At 41.6% G+C, this 15,206-nt stretch overlaps 1 protein-coding gene across 7 annotated transcripts in view; it reads right to left on the bottom strand.

The window, feature by feature from the left end:
* The window catches only part of ARHGAP26 (Rho GTPase activating protein 26), a 427,184-nt gene that overhangs the window by 93,617 nt on the left and 318,361 nt on the right, over positions 1 to 15,206 (bottom strand). For all 7 annotated transcript variants that reach the window (XR_007152434.1, XM_047860210.1, XM_047860227.1 and 4 more), the window contains exon 18: positions 9,971 to 10,130. Coding sequence is in view for 6 of the 7 variants with exons in the window: in XM_047860210.1 (XP_047716166.1) it covers positions 9,971 to 10,130 (160 nt within the window). In the remaining variant the exon portion in view is untranslated. The remainder of the gene's footprint in view (positions 1 to 9,970; positions 10,131 to 15,206) is intronic.

The raw sequence follows: 15,206 nt of genomic DNA, 5'->3' as shown, positions 1-15,206 counted from the left end.
TCTGACTTTAGTTGCTTACTAGTAGTTCTGGGACTCTGAACAAGTTGTGTAACTCTCTGACCTTCAGATGCCTCATCTGTAAAAACTCCCGGGACTGTGGCGAAGACTGAAACACCTAACACGGTTTGACACTCAGCATTCAAGAGATATTACTGCATTTAATAAAAAAGTGGAAGAAGGGAAATAAGTGGAGACTCAACAATGAATTATTTGCAGTCAGGACACAAGGATTTAATTTATAAGTGCAAATTTAATTACTGCTCTTTGCAAAACATCGATCTTAACTGCTTACAGCAATGTTAAAATTTCCTGTTCTTTTCCTCTGCATCATCTACAAAACTCAAATTTCACTGCCTGCCCCCCCTGCCTGCCAGAGGCCCATCTTGACACTGTAGACCACTGACACTTGCTAAATTTGTTTTTAGCCATGGCACATACACATTTTTACACCTCTTCCGGTCCCGTTCATACATGCTCCTGTAATTTACAAGGATTAGGAGCTTCCCTAAAACGTGTGGGGTACACTCTTTATTATGTGCTGTGATTTTTATGGGAGGAAAATTAGGTCATGATGAAGAGTTCCTGGTCTGTAACTGCAAAGTAGCTCTCAGACAATAAATCAATGACAGAGGCCTGGGGATTACAAAGCAAAACAGAAGAGACTGAATGTTTTCCTGAGACACAAATTCATCAGTTCCAAGTATTAAAGGATCAACAAATCTGGGCTTGTTTAACGTGAGGACTGTCTGCTTTGGGAGTGGAAGGCTGGAACTACCAAGCAGGGCTCGCAGACTGCCCACTCCCTCTCATGGACAGACAGTGCAGCAAGGCCACTTAGGGCCCGAGAAGCCATAAACCCAGCGCCTTTCCATGGGAAAGCCAGGCAAGTCGTAATAGGGCTCATTTATAGTAACAGTTAAACCAAATTCATAGGCTACAGCTACAGAGAGGGTTTTTAAGGACAATTGGAAGTCCGATGTCCTATCGCTATCAGCATTTTGGCAGAGAGATCAACAATTTAGAAAGTAGTTTGGGAGTTTTATTAACAGTCCTTCAAGAAGAAACCAATTCCATTTAGTAATGGAGGGCATATGTAGATGGCACGGGTAATCCATGGGATGTTAGGGTTTTCACTATCTCAAAAAAGATTCTATTTCTTGTTCTTTTTGTCAACAGAGAGGAAGAGACGAAAACATAACAAAACTCTACCCTTATCTGAGCAACATTAAAGGAGCTACACATTCACACAATGATTGGTTTATCTGGGGCTTATTGGGAGGGAATATACATGCTTAGATCCACAACCTTATCACATGATTAAAGATTAACGTGCACGCACTTGACACTTAAGAAAAGTAAAAAGGCCCGTGAAGGAAGCATTCCAGACCAGCATACAAGTAAATCTAGCTTACTTTTAAACCTAACATGGATAGGACCAAAAAAAGTATATTCAGGAATGAATGGAAGGAAAGGTCACAAAAATTCCTGATGAACACACAAAAAAAGCCACGATCATAAGATACAAGATTAATTTCCCATTAATTCCCCTAATTCCCAGTCTCCATCATCATCATTAATGTTGCGTATCAACAACAACTTGAAATATCAAGAAAATGAAATAAAACTACCAAATGCTTGTCAGTTGCCAAAAACAGCTCAAGCCAATTGTATTCTATTAACTGATGTACATTTTGTGTGCAAACCCCAACACCAGTGCAATGGATTTCAATTCCACTGACATTTTGGTAAAAGCAGATCAAGGTAGTTTGGTGGGCCCAAATCAACTCAAATCAAGACAAATGCGTTGAAAGACACTACCATTCCAATGGGAATGCAAGATTGCTTAGGCCATGGTGTTTACCCTAGTGTTTAGTGGGGCCATCCATGGTTACCAGCTCTTCTCCTTGTCATGTAGATTCAAAGTTAACATACTTTAAAAGGGGGCATCTTTGGGCATTTCTAAGAATTAACAATGTAAAGATCAACCCTCCTACCTCTTCCAAAGCAAACTGATGAACCGGGGAAAAGAATCATGATGATTTCTTTTATAAAAGATCGACAGGCATTGAAAGGGGCAATACTGATAAAAGCATGTGGTGCACGGGCACATATGCGCACATGCACATTCTTCTTCATGTGCAAAAACCCTTTTGAGTGTCACAGCCATAAGAAATATTGTGGACCATCACAGAACGAGTGGGTCCAATCCTACTATTATAGGTTGGAATTTAATAGGAAGATGTAACACACACACACACACACACACACACACACACAAACACACACACGTTATTAACCAGAGATTTCATGTTTAACTAAAACCATATAAGAAGAAAGCAGTTTGTTTCCTTGATAGGATTGCTCTTCCCAAACACCTAAAATTTTAAAGTTATTGGCAATGTAGTCTTCCAAAAAAAAAAAAAAAATTTAAAGTAGCAAAAACCCTAGGCTTTGGGGCATTTTACAATGACAGCACTCACCATTTTGCTTTACTATCTTAACTAGCAGCATATAAATATTGGTACCTGCCACTAACCCTACATATTGGCCTGCTTGATGTTTTAAGGCTGAGAGTGATCAGCTGTGAGCTGGGCAAAGATTGCATCCATACAGAAATAGTCATTTTACATAACAGATTGTTACCTTAAACCAAGTTTGCAGCAAGACTTAAAATCTTTCCCCTTTGAAATGTGACTACAGGTTTGTTTGTTTGTTTAAAAAAGGCAATCTCTTAAGTTTATTCTTCTTTAGATCTCACGAAGAACCAAATAAAATTAGGATCTTGGTGTACCTTGTGTTAAGTAAGGACTGTAAGTCAAAGGTTACACTCTGAAACTGTTTTTATATATAAAGCCACAAGTTTACAACAGTATGGTCAGCTCTATGATTTCACGATTTAACAAGTGATTTTGATATCAATAATCAAAGTACAATTTGGTTCAGCTCCCAGGGAGGTCCTTCCAAAGTGCTGAGGTAATCATTTCACCCCTTTACCTGGAAACCTGACAGTTCTCATTTTTCAGGAGTAAACACAAACCCTTTCCTGTAGCTTTCAAGACTCCAGACAATGGGTAAAACCAACAGTTTTTGGCAGCATCCCCCACCACTTGCTAACATATTACCCACCATTCTTTCTCAACCGTGTAAAGTTTAATACACATGAGTTAATTAATCCTGATTGACTGACGTTCCCCTGGAAGGCTGTTCCTCTTGTCTCAACTCTTTCTCTGCCTAGAAAACGTCTTTATATGTCTGAGCCTGATACCAACAAAATTAAATGATTTCTCCTCGGTGCTGCCATACATTTTACTCATCTTATTGGATGCCACTTAGCACACGGTATCATGCTTAGTTGTACCCTGATAAAATTGGAGCACCTTGGGAAAAACGTCCGATCTTACTCATTTGCAGCCAACAGTAGGTGCTCAAACAATGCAGTGTCCAGAGACAAACTAGAACAGATTTGAATAGCTTGGGTTGTGAAAGCATTTCAGTCCTAGCTCCTCTCCTAAAGGCTGTTTCTTAAACTTCTTGCACATCAGGTTTATAATTTGTAAATTAGAGGAAAAATATTGATCTTACAAAAATGAAATGGTATCATGGATATAAAGCTGCTTGGCACATTATCTTGTAGACAAGAAGCTATAAGTAAAAGTTAACTATTGCTGGGGTGCCTGGGTGGCTCCGTCGGTTAAGCATTCAACTTCAGCTCAGGTCATGATCTCAGTTTGTAGGTTCAAGCCCCACGATGGGCCCTGTGCTGACAGCTCAGACCCTGGAGCCTACCTCGGATTCTTTGTCTCCCTCTCTCTCTGCCCTCCCCTGCTCACACTATCTCAAAAATAAATGAGCATTAAAAACTTTTTTAAAAAGGGTAACTATTGCGGCCAATATTACCTCTAGACTATGCACGTTACAAAAATCCATTACCTACATATCTGTATGTATTACCAAACATGGAAAAAGGACGATCCCCCATGAGTCCCCAAACATAATTGCTATCTTCTGGCTTTTTCCTCTCTGCCTCCACTTACTGTGGGATATTTATTTCCTACAACGGTTCCAAACAGTGCTCTCCTCGCTGGATCTGCAGGGGGAGGTGAAGGACAGAGTTTATGGCCATATGCTTTAGCCATATGCTTAAGCCAGTTCAAACATAGGAGCCTTTTTCCTTCTCTTCAAAAAAGATGTTTCGTCAGGTAAAAGTGAATTTTCTGGCTAGCAAGCATTCCCCCTCCTCTCTCTTTTAAATGTCAATTTTGATGACAAAGAGGTTTTTCCAGTTTTAGACATTGATGAGTTAGTTCCCCACACTGAGGCTTTCAAAGGGTATTTGAGGACTAACTTGTCAGTATCACCAAATGTCCCCCGGTTCTGTAAAAATTGGCAATGCTGAGGAGAAGGAGAAGAGTGCTTCCTATAAGAAATACTGAGGAGCTGCCTGTGTTTAGGGCAAGACTCTCATAGGAAAGCAATGCCTTCTCCAACAGAAACTACACGCAAACCTGCCAGGAATGCGAGGTGAGGTCTTATGAGAGAACCCCTGCACAGACGGTGGCCCACAACTGCTCCTTCACCTCTATGAGCACAGTGCTTCTCCCAGCGGAGGTGGGTTCTATTTCCCACCCTTTCAATCTGGCTGGCCTGGTGACCTGCTTTAACCAACAGAATGTGGCTGAAGCAACACTCTGTCTATTCCAGGCCTATGCCTTAGGAGGCCTTGTGGTTTCTCTGTTTGCCCCCCTGATAGTTTGCCCTAGACTACCAAGTGATGAGGGATCACATGGAGGCAGAGAGACAGAGGCCCCCAGGAAGAGGATCAAGGTATCCAAGCGACAACTAGTACCAAGGTTTCAGATGTGTGGACTAAGGCCCTCTTGGATCATCCAGCTGCAGTCAAAGCATTCCAGCAGATACCATATGGGACACACAGGAGCCCTCCTCAAATTTTCTGACCCACAGAATTGAGGGCAAAAAAAAAAAAATCCTTGCTATTTTAAGAAACTAGGTTTGGAGATGATTTTTAGGCAGGAATAGATAATTGAAATAGGCATCTTAAGATTCTCCCCCCCACCCAAAGAAGGAAAAAAAAGAGGTTAGAGTGGAAGAGAGCCAAAGCATAAGAGACTCTTAAAAACTGAGAACAAACTGAGGGTTGATGGGGGGTAGGAGGGAGGGGGTGGGTGATGGGTATTGAGGAGGGCACCTTTTGGGATGAGCACTGGGTATTGTATGGAAGCAAATTTGACAATAAATTTCATATATTGAAAAAAAAAAAAAGAAAAACAAAAGACTCTCCCCCCCAACCGTGTGTGTGTGTGTGTGTGTGTGTGTCCAATGGCTAGATGCCTAGGTTTCTACACCCTCTCTTGGTACCATCTTCTATTATTGGGTGCCTCCTAATTTTATTCCAAAGGACCAAGTAAATACGTTCTACAAAATGTTTGTACCAATATGAGGGAGTATTATGCCAGTAATTGTGGGGGCCATATATTTAAGACCTGTATTCAGATTTGTTTCAAGCAAGAGGGCATATACTATTGCATGCTTCTTACTGGAGGACAGGATGGAAAGATGCTGTTGGAAAGCATTTCTTCATGTGGGGTTTCAGAATTTTGTCCTACTCATGATGCTAGTTAAAAAAGTAGTCACTCATTGACATTTGTGTATGTGCGCATGTTTCTAGAAAATTACAGTCAAGCCTAAGGGAATGCTCATTAAATGTTAACTAAGATCTTAATAGCTTAAATTTTAAAGAACAAGTCTCTGACAATATTCATCTGAGGACACAAAAGTGCTCTGGATTTGATGACTGAAGTTCATCAAATGGGAGGAAATTAATCCACAGCATCATCTCCAAAAAGCCAGGGGCCAAAGGATGGCCATGGATGCTTAGGATTCCTATTAGGTGGATCTAACAAGTGCTTACTTTATACCCAACCAGCCCTAAAGGTATATTTAAAAAGTAATCCAGCTGACTTACTCTAAGTTGTTTTTACCAAAAAGGCAAACCTAATGAATGAATATGAAGGACTTTCTCCCCAGAATTATGCACATATCCAGGTCTTGCAAACTTTGGCCCATCATGGACCCCGAGGGGTCCTCTATTGAGGTGGTACGTTAGCTCCCTCACCACTGGAGACAGGCACTCTGGTGGAGCCTTCATCCCAGAAATTTTTTCATTCATAGTCCTTCATCACTGGCTCCCACAGGAACATAAAACCTCACTGTGATTCATCCCACTCTCTGGCATAGACTAATGAAAGAGAGCACATAATGAAGCACTGTAATACTCTCTTAATGCTGTATGTACCTTAACAAATACCAGCAGAGAGAAACATAATTTATAATCCAACAAACCAGATGTGTATTTTCAACCAGTTCTTGCCCATATACTTACAGGCCTGACCATGCACTTCAAATTTCATTTCTATTTCTGTATTTTGTGCCCTAGGCAGGATGGCTCCTTGTTTACACAAGTTTCAATATTGTTTTAGCACTTTCTGGTCCTTTTCCATATCTTGTGACTTTTGAATATGCTTGCTGGCTTTGAAGGCCCAAAGATACCAAAAAGAGTTACAGTTCAAAAATCATTAGACACTGCCCTTTGGGGAGATGGAATATAATCAAACTGCTCATTCCTCACATATCTGTCTCAACATTTAATCGTTTATTCACAAAAAGATTAAGTTGTAAAAAATATTATTTTTGGGAGAGGGGAACATGTGACATTCAGAAGTAGACTTGAGCTCTATTTTCAGAGAACTCTGTTAAGACTGTTAAAAACAATAGTTTTCCATTAATGAGCCCTACTTCATGCCAGATTCTTGGCTAAGTCCTTTATGTATCATCTTGTTTAAGCCTCACAGCAATCCAACTGAAGAAACATGGCAAACTGGCTAGCGGCTCATCAAACTTGCTTCCCCTTGCTCTGGGTACACAGTTCAGTCACTTTCCCAGCCTCCTTTGCAATTAGATGTCACCATGTGACTGACTTCTGGCCAATGGAAGGTGGAAGAAAATAAGGAAAGCATCTTGGAGGCTTAGTTCATGCACTCTTAACCCAGGATTCCACGCTTTCTCATTTTCCTCGCCAACTGGTTGATTACAGAGATCTGCAGAGCAGAAAGCAGAGCTACTAGAAGGAAGGAACATGCGTTACTTAACTGCTACACAGGATGCCACTCTCAGAATACCTACAGTGAACCATTACGTGAGCAAGAGATAAACTTCTATTTCCTGATTCACTGATATTCGGGGGTTATTTGTTGCAGCGGATAAAGTGTACTGAAAGTACTTTCATGAGCATAGAGAGGTTAAGTAATCTACTCAATAAGTAGAAAGAGATGGCAGGTTTGAATCCAAGTGTCTTATCTCTAGAAACCATTTTTTTAAATGTTTATTTATTTTTGAGAGAGAGACAGAGTGCAAGCATGGGCGGAGCAGAGAGAGAGGGAGACAGAATCCCAAGCAAGCTCCAGGCTCAAAGCAGTCAGCACAGAGCCAGATGCGGGATGCGAGACCATGACCTGAGCCAAAGTCAAACGACCAACCAACTGAGCCACCCAGGCGCCCCTCTAGAAACCATTTTTAACTGTTACTCAATTATATTCCCTTTTCGCAAGTTCATTTTTATCATATATCACACAAACTTCACCTATACCTAATTAGACTATATATGAGAGAAGTGGCTGGATGATGGTCCAAAGTTGGCAACAAAGAAAACGTAATTTTTCAAATAAATAATATGATTTCCTATCTCTATTAACCATGTAAGAGAGAGGCCATGCTACTCACACAACTTTGCAGGATATTTGTTACTTTTTGAAAGTTTATCCTCAGAGATTCTTGGGTAGTGAATTTTAACTCTCTACAACAAATTACCTCAAAGACCTGGTGACTTAAAACATTTAGCACCTCTCTCAGTTTCTATGGGTCAGGAATTCAGGAGAGGCTTAGCTCAGTGGTCTTCTATGAGGTTGCACACAAGATGTCGGTGGGGGCTGCATCATCTGAAAGTGTGACATCCAAAGCAGCTCATTCACTTCGTGGCCAAATTGGTCTGCTTGTTGGCAGGAAGTCTCACTTTCTCCCCACAGGGTTGTGTGACTGCCCTCACAACATGGTGGCTTATTTTCCCCAAAGCGAGCAAGTCCACAAGCCAAGGGCAATGTTGCAAGGCCTTATTTGATCAGTGTCCAAAGTCATACTCCATTATTTTTGCAATAGCCAATTGATCACATTGGGATCAATACTGGGTTCCCCTATGCAGTGAAGGGACTACACAAGGCAGTGAATACCAGGAGGCAAGGGTCACTTGGAGCCATTAGGGAGGCCAGGTACCACAAGAGCCCATTCATTCATCCAACACAAATATACTGAGTGCCTATGAGGACCTGGGGACAAAGCAGTGGACAAAACCAAGTCCTTGCATGCATGAAGCATACATTATAGTGGAGGTCAGAAAGGCAAAATTTTAATGAGGAGGTAAACTATGTAGCATGCTAGGAAGAGGTAAGTGCTACAGAGAGAGAAAGCAGGAGTCACGGGAAGGGGAATGCTGGAGTTGGGACTGTAGGCAATTCTAAACAGAGAGATCTAGGCAGGCCTCACTTAGAGGGCCTAAAAGAGGTAAGAAAGTATACCATGAAGTTACAGGGAGGAAGACTCGTCCAAGTACTGGGACAGCAACTGCAAAGGCCTTGAGGTGGGCATGTTTGCAACGAAAGGCAAGGCCGTCAAGATGGCCATAGGAATGAACTGAAAGAGAAGGCTGTAGATGAGATGAGGTAAGTAAAAGAGGCAAGAGCAGAGTCTGTGTGGGACCTTCTAGGCTCTTGTAAGGGCTCTGACTTTCACCAAGTGAAGTGGGAAGCCACTGGACAGTGCTTAGCAGACAACTGGTATGATCTGACTTAGCACTTAAAAAAAATCTCACTCTGGTGACTAATATCAAAATAGAGGGGCCAAGGGTGGGAGAAGAGAACAAATCAGGATGCTCTTGTAAATACTGAGACAAGAGATGATGACGGCTTATGTTAGAGTGTTATCAGGTGCAGACAAGTGGTGAGAAGTGGTCTGACTGTACATTTATTTTGCAGGTTATCTAGCACAATTAGATCACCATTCTAGGCAGAGTTTTCATTTAGGAGGGGCAGCATTTTTAAAATTATTTTTTATTGTATCTCATCACTGTGGCTCTCAAATGGTATTCTAGGAGACCCTATGAATTCTGAGAAGCTTCTTAAGAATTTGCTAGTGGGAACTAAGATGGAGCAGATGTAATGAAGCTTCATGGCCCCACTCCAGTTCTGTAAGGATAGCTCTGTGTTGACATAGTTTATTATGTACGATGAGAGACATCTTTTTAAGAAAGACCAGAAACCCCAATGCCCCAAAAGAAAACAGACTCCCCCTCCACCCCACACACACACACACACACACACACACACACTATGAAAAAATACACCATTTAGAAAACTGGAACGGAAACACAGTAGGAAAAACATCTGCACTACAAGATAAAAATAGTTTACTCTCCCTAGTATTAAAACCAACCAAGCAACAAACAAACCTGAAATTCATGAGAAGACAACCAAGTAAAAAATGGGTAAAGGGCATTTTGTAAATGAGGGTCAAAAGGGTACCTCTTCATTGGATTGTTGTGACCATACATTGACAACCCACATCAATTGCTTAGCATAGCTCCTGGTACAGAAGAAAGGCTCAACCAGTGCTGCCCATCACAACCGCTACCATAACAACCACTGTTGTTGCCCTACTCTCCATCTGGCCAAAGCTGCCATGACAAGATGACCGTCACTAACACCACCACCATTATTAGCAGCTTCATCAGCATCATGGTGTAAAAGTCATTAGCAATGGGAACTTGCAACTACCTTGAATGCCATTTCCAACTCAAGTCCCCCCAAAGTAAATTCTTCACTCACAGTAACCAATGGTATATTACCTTTTCGTGATTTTCTATGAGGATCTCAATGACAATGTTCTGAAACTTGATATCCATGATGGCTGCTACTGTTTCTTCCTGAGGACGCAGTAGGGTGGGTCCAAACACCACGCCGAGGTTTGCCACTGTCATCAGATTCTGCTTGTGGTTGTTAGCGACACTGGAAGGAAAAGAAAAGGCACAAATGAGAGAAAGACTGTACAAATAGATAGTGACTTCCCGGTGCCTTCCCCTATCTTCAGACTCCTCATCTGGCCGGAGCCAGACCCTGGGACATCTTCAGATATCAAGTCCAAAGAGAGACTTCTCTACTTGTATTTTTGTCCCCCAGAGTTTTAGAAATCTTCAGTATTCAGGCTACTTTGCTCTTTCAGGATATGACATTCCTTTACACATTTCTGTTTTGCCTACACCAACCAACCAACCAACCAACCAACCAACCAACCAACCAACCAAAGCAGCTGCCCTCCAAAATGTGAAACTTTGCACATCTGAATCCCTGCTCTGCAAATCCAGGCAACTGCTAAACTTTCTTAATTATGACTTTTATACTTCGCTACTGCTTAAACTCCTGTGGTGATCATTAGCATTTTCTCTAGTGCAAATATAAAAACTCTTGATGGCTTTCATACATTTGCAAACAAGGCACAAGAGAAACCTAATTTTATTTTATTTATTTTCAACGTTTATTTTTGAGAGGGAGAGAGAGACAGAGTACTAGTTGGGGAGGTGGCAGAGAGAAGAGAGACAGAGACAAAGACACAAGAGAGACAGAAGGCTTTGCAGGCTCCAGGCTCTGAGCTGTCAGCACAGAGCCCAATGTGGGGCTTGAACTCATAAACTGCGAGATCATGACCTGAGCAGAAGTCAGATGCTCAACCGACTGAGCCACCCAAGTGCCCCCAAACAGACTTAATTTTAAACAATGGATAGATCTTACGAAGTCCAGCACTTTAGGCTCAAAGTATTAAACTCCATCACATAAAACATGTGGCTTTCATTAAGCAAAACATGTGGCACAAACAGAAATAAAAATGCACCACTGTGTATATCCATGTATATGGCTGTGTTTATATTGTCACTTATACTCAAAGTCTAAGAACACACAGGGTCAGCAGTAGCTGGGTCTGAGTAATCTGCTAAATATACATACTTAGTTTTGGGTAAGTACTACTCAAAACGTGTATCTGATCTTCATACCCCAGCCACCATGACCTAACCATAAAACTTAATTGTTCATTTGCTGGCCTTGCGTATAAAAATATGCAAATGATCTACAGGCAACAAATAAGTTAAAAGTTAGGCTCAATTTAGTACTGTTAAGAAAATATTAGGGGCTTCGCTAAATCACCTGTTAGAAAAAGGAAACTATTCATTACTAGCAACTAGAGAGAAATTGGTCACAGATAGTAGTTTGCACAGACATACCTCCCTAGCATTTAGTGCTATTTATACAGAGGATTTTTCACACAATTCTATAAATGCCTGCTCTGTTTCTCTTGAATACTTCTATTTGGTAGGAGGAGAAGAGGTTCTACTGCCTTCAGGGCTGGTTGTGAAACTGAGCCTTCACTGAAATTACTACGTCAACCAATTTTATCAGCAGATGTGTACTTTTCTATAATTTTCCAGGGCTAAAAGTCTAATTTCATAAAAACTTTCTCTGCTGAAAGGGGCAGGAAGGGTCGTTAGGTCAGTGAAACTTGTAACCGTGGAACAGTCCAGATACGAAGAGAATTTGCTTGCTCACTGCTAAGCAAGGGCAGTGGCCACTGGTATCTTGGCCTGTTTCTGGTCCACATAAAAATATTCTGCGTTTTTTGAGTTGTAGTGTTGTGTCTCCATTTTACTTACACACTTCCCAGGTACGCATCATGTTTCTGAAAGCATTAATGCTCAGGGTCAAGTTCTTACCTGGCAAGGGCAAAGATTCCGGTTCTGTGCCTCAATCAATAAGTATGCATATCTACAAGCTGCTTGTAACATCACTTCTTTCAACATGGGCTCTTGGGTGCAGGGAGTGAATTCCATGCCCTTATTCTTCCCCCTCCCAAATGAACAAAGCCATTAGACTTACCCCTCCTGCCACATAAGTCCCTTGTTCAAATGAGTCAACAAGCTATTTATGTATCAAAGTACTTTTAAATTGTAGACCAATATAAAAACATATGGTTTGGATGATGATTTTTTTTTAACCACCGTGCTTCTCAGCACTACCTCTGACTAAAGCAACAGCCTCCTAGCCAGGATCCCTGACTAGCATTTCCACAGTCAGGTTTATCCTGACTGCTACCACCAGTTACTGTCTATAACTCAGCCCTGATCAAGTCATTCCTCTGCTGACAACTACAGTGGCCCCACACCTCACTAGGAAAGAACACAGTGAACCAGTGTGCATAAAGTGTTTAGTTAGCACTTTTGCACTTGTTCTGATAATAATGATTATAAGCCCTCGATGGGCTCCAATGTCTTTAATGTAAAGGCCAGACTCTAGTGAAGTAACACACCCTTCCCCAACTCACCTCTAAGCCCTTCTCTGCCGCCTGCTTGCTCTGGGTCAGCGGACAAGTGACTCAATGTCTAAGCTTTGGGCTCATCTTTGAAGATTGGGGAGGGGGAGGTAAACAATACAACTACTTCATGAGGTAGCTGTAGAAATTAAATATGGTAACATGTGGGAAACATAGTGATTATTATTATAGTAATTCACTATCCATCCTCTTCCCACTTTCATACCTATCTGCCTTTGTCACTCCTCTGCCTAGAATGTTCTCTTGCACTTCACAAATGCGTCCCCTTCCTTTCTGCAGTCTCTGTCCGGTCTTCCCCCAATCCTACTCCTCCTCTCAACCAAGGCAGAAGTATTATCTTTTATTACAAGTTATTAATGTCTCTACTGCTGCCTTAGGATCAAGACTGTGCACTTACTTTACTTGGTAACGCTAGCACTGAGCACAGTGCCCAGGAGAAGCCCAACGAACGTTCATGAGATGTTAAATGGGATGTTTCTGGGTACACATAAAACAACTGTTCCCAATCCAGCTACTTACTCAGATAACCTCCAACTATTACTGATGACTTTTTAGGGGGACTATATCTCAACTATCCCAACCTCACTTTCCAAAGTCTGGAGCTGTGTTCCATTTCTTAGGTTTAATTAACGAATAACAATTACTCTAATTTGCAGGCCCCAATGCCCAAAGGCATTAGGAAGAAAGGTACAGTAACTCTAGATAAGCAACTCTGAATATAAATAGGCTTGAGGCTACCCAACATAATTCATTTCCTTTTTAGTGATCCATTTTATTTTAAAACTTGAACAACACATTGATCTATGGCTTATAAAACTTTTTTTGGGGGGGAAGCTGCAACCTTCATGACTAACTACCATTATCTTTTGGCATACTGAAGTAATAAATTTATCTGTCACTTGATTATTACTGTTCACAAGTTGGTATGGCTATGTTCATTACACTAGAATGAATAATTAATGGCTTGAGATCTCTATGTATCCTGGGGAGAAAGGCCTAGACCTCAGCCTCTGCTGGCACCAGCCATCCATTATAGCTTGACAAATTTACAGATGTGTGGGAGGCAGGCTGGCAGACCACTGGGAAGCCTGGCCCAGCAGAGGCCATGGGACTCATTCATTAGTGAGGTCTATAAAACACTGAGAGCTGCTTTCTGGGTTGGTAATTGGGCTGCTTGACCTCTTCCTCACATAGTCCAGAACGTCATGTTGGGTCTTGACTTAAAACCCATATATAAAAGTTTCTTGTGCATTGCACATTCCACTGCAGGAGTTTGTGCCTTTCAGATCCTTAGGTCTACGTGGACATTTCTGTGGTGCCTTCCCCAGGAACTGGCAGTTCTATAGGCTTCCTTTAAATGTCGCAGAAAAACAGTTCCACATGTGATTTTAACCTGAGCAAGACCCAGGTCCTTTTGTGACCATGGAGTTTGCTGTTATTAGCTGAAAAGCAGTAAGTCTCTTGAAGAACATGCCTTTAGGGCAGTTGTTGAGGGGCTGGAACCCCATGTTCCCAGCACTTCCCTCATGAATTGCAATTAAGGAAAAAGAGCATGCTTCAAGGAAAATGGCCTTGGCAGAGGGGCCTCCTGCCACCTTTGTCTAAGGGGAAATGGGTGGGGACTCTGGATTGGTCTGATGCTCTTTGAGATGCAGAAGGAGGTAAATCATTTCCAGATGAGGATGGTGGTGGGGGAGTGTTATGAGAAGAGGAGACAGAAGTCAATCCCTTTGGGGCTTGTAATGCAGTGCCCCCCATGCTGTCATAGGGATCACATCTGTTTCCTGTGGTTTAAATGAGAGCCATGACTCTGGAAGTGCTAAGCAGTGCTTTAAGTCACAGACTGGTCCTGATGTATTCCAAGAAAGCATAAGCCTAGGGCTGCATTTGCAAATAGCTTCCATCTTGGGGCCTGGAATGCTGTGTCAAGGAGTGTCAAGCCTAAGCCCTGGCTCCACCGGACACGGTGTGGTGACAGGTTAGCACTATGTGCCATGGACTGGATGGGTGGTGTAAAAGCACAGCAACACCTACCCACCGTGCTTTGGTTCAGCTTCCAGTGTTAAATAATGATGATAATTTACACTTGTAGCATGTTTTAGAGTTTCTAAGGAGTTCTGCAACTATTCTTTATGTTTATTCAACCTTCCTCGTATCTGAAGAACACCGTAGCTCTCAAACTTTCAGACAATGTCCCATGATAGGGAAAACATTTTCTTACTTAACCTTTCATTAGTACATGCATACATATACACATAAATAGCAAGACACACACACACAAACCAGAAACAAAAAGTTGGGGAATAGTAAGGCTGATGAATGTTGATATTTTCTCTTCTATCCTTTTTTTTCCTTAACTTACTATTAAAAAAAAATGAAAGCAATTTCTCATCCCCCTAATGGACCATGACTTACAATTTGAGAAGTGCTACTCTAGGGGTAGAGAAGACAATTATTATCTCAAGTTTACAAACATGGAAAAAACGTAAAGGAGACACTAAAGCACAGTGCTTGGAATCAGATAGATACTCCCAGCTGGATGACAGCAGGAAGGTCACATGGCATCTCTAAGCCTATGTTTTCACCTGTAAAACAGAAGAAGTAATACCTACCTCATTAAGTTTTAAAGCTAAGTAAGATTAGGTGAATAAATCTCTTGGCCTGCAATAATGGCTTAATAAATGACAGCTGCTATTGTTTACGGT

The sequence above is a fragment of the Prionailurus viverrinus genome, chromosome A1, assembly GCF_022837055.1.
Source record: "Prionailurus viverrinus isolate Anna chromosome A1, UM_Priviv_1.0, whole genome shotgun sequence".
Classification (NCBI taxonomy): Eukaryota; Metazoa; Chordata; class Mammalia; order Carnivora; family Felidae; genus Prionailurus; species Prionailurus viverrinus.
This window is presented reverse-complemented; position numbering and strand designations above follow the sequence as displayed.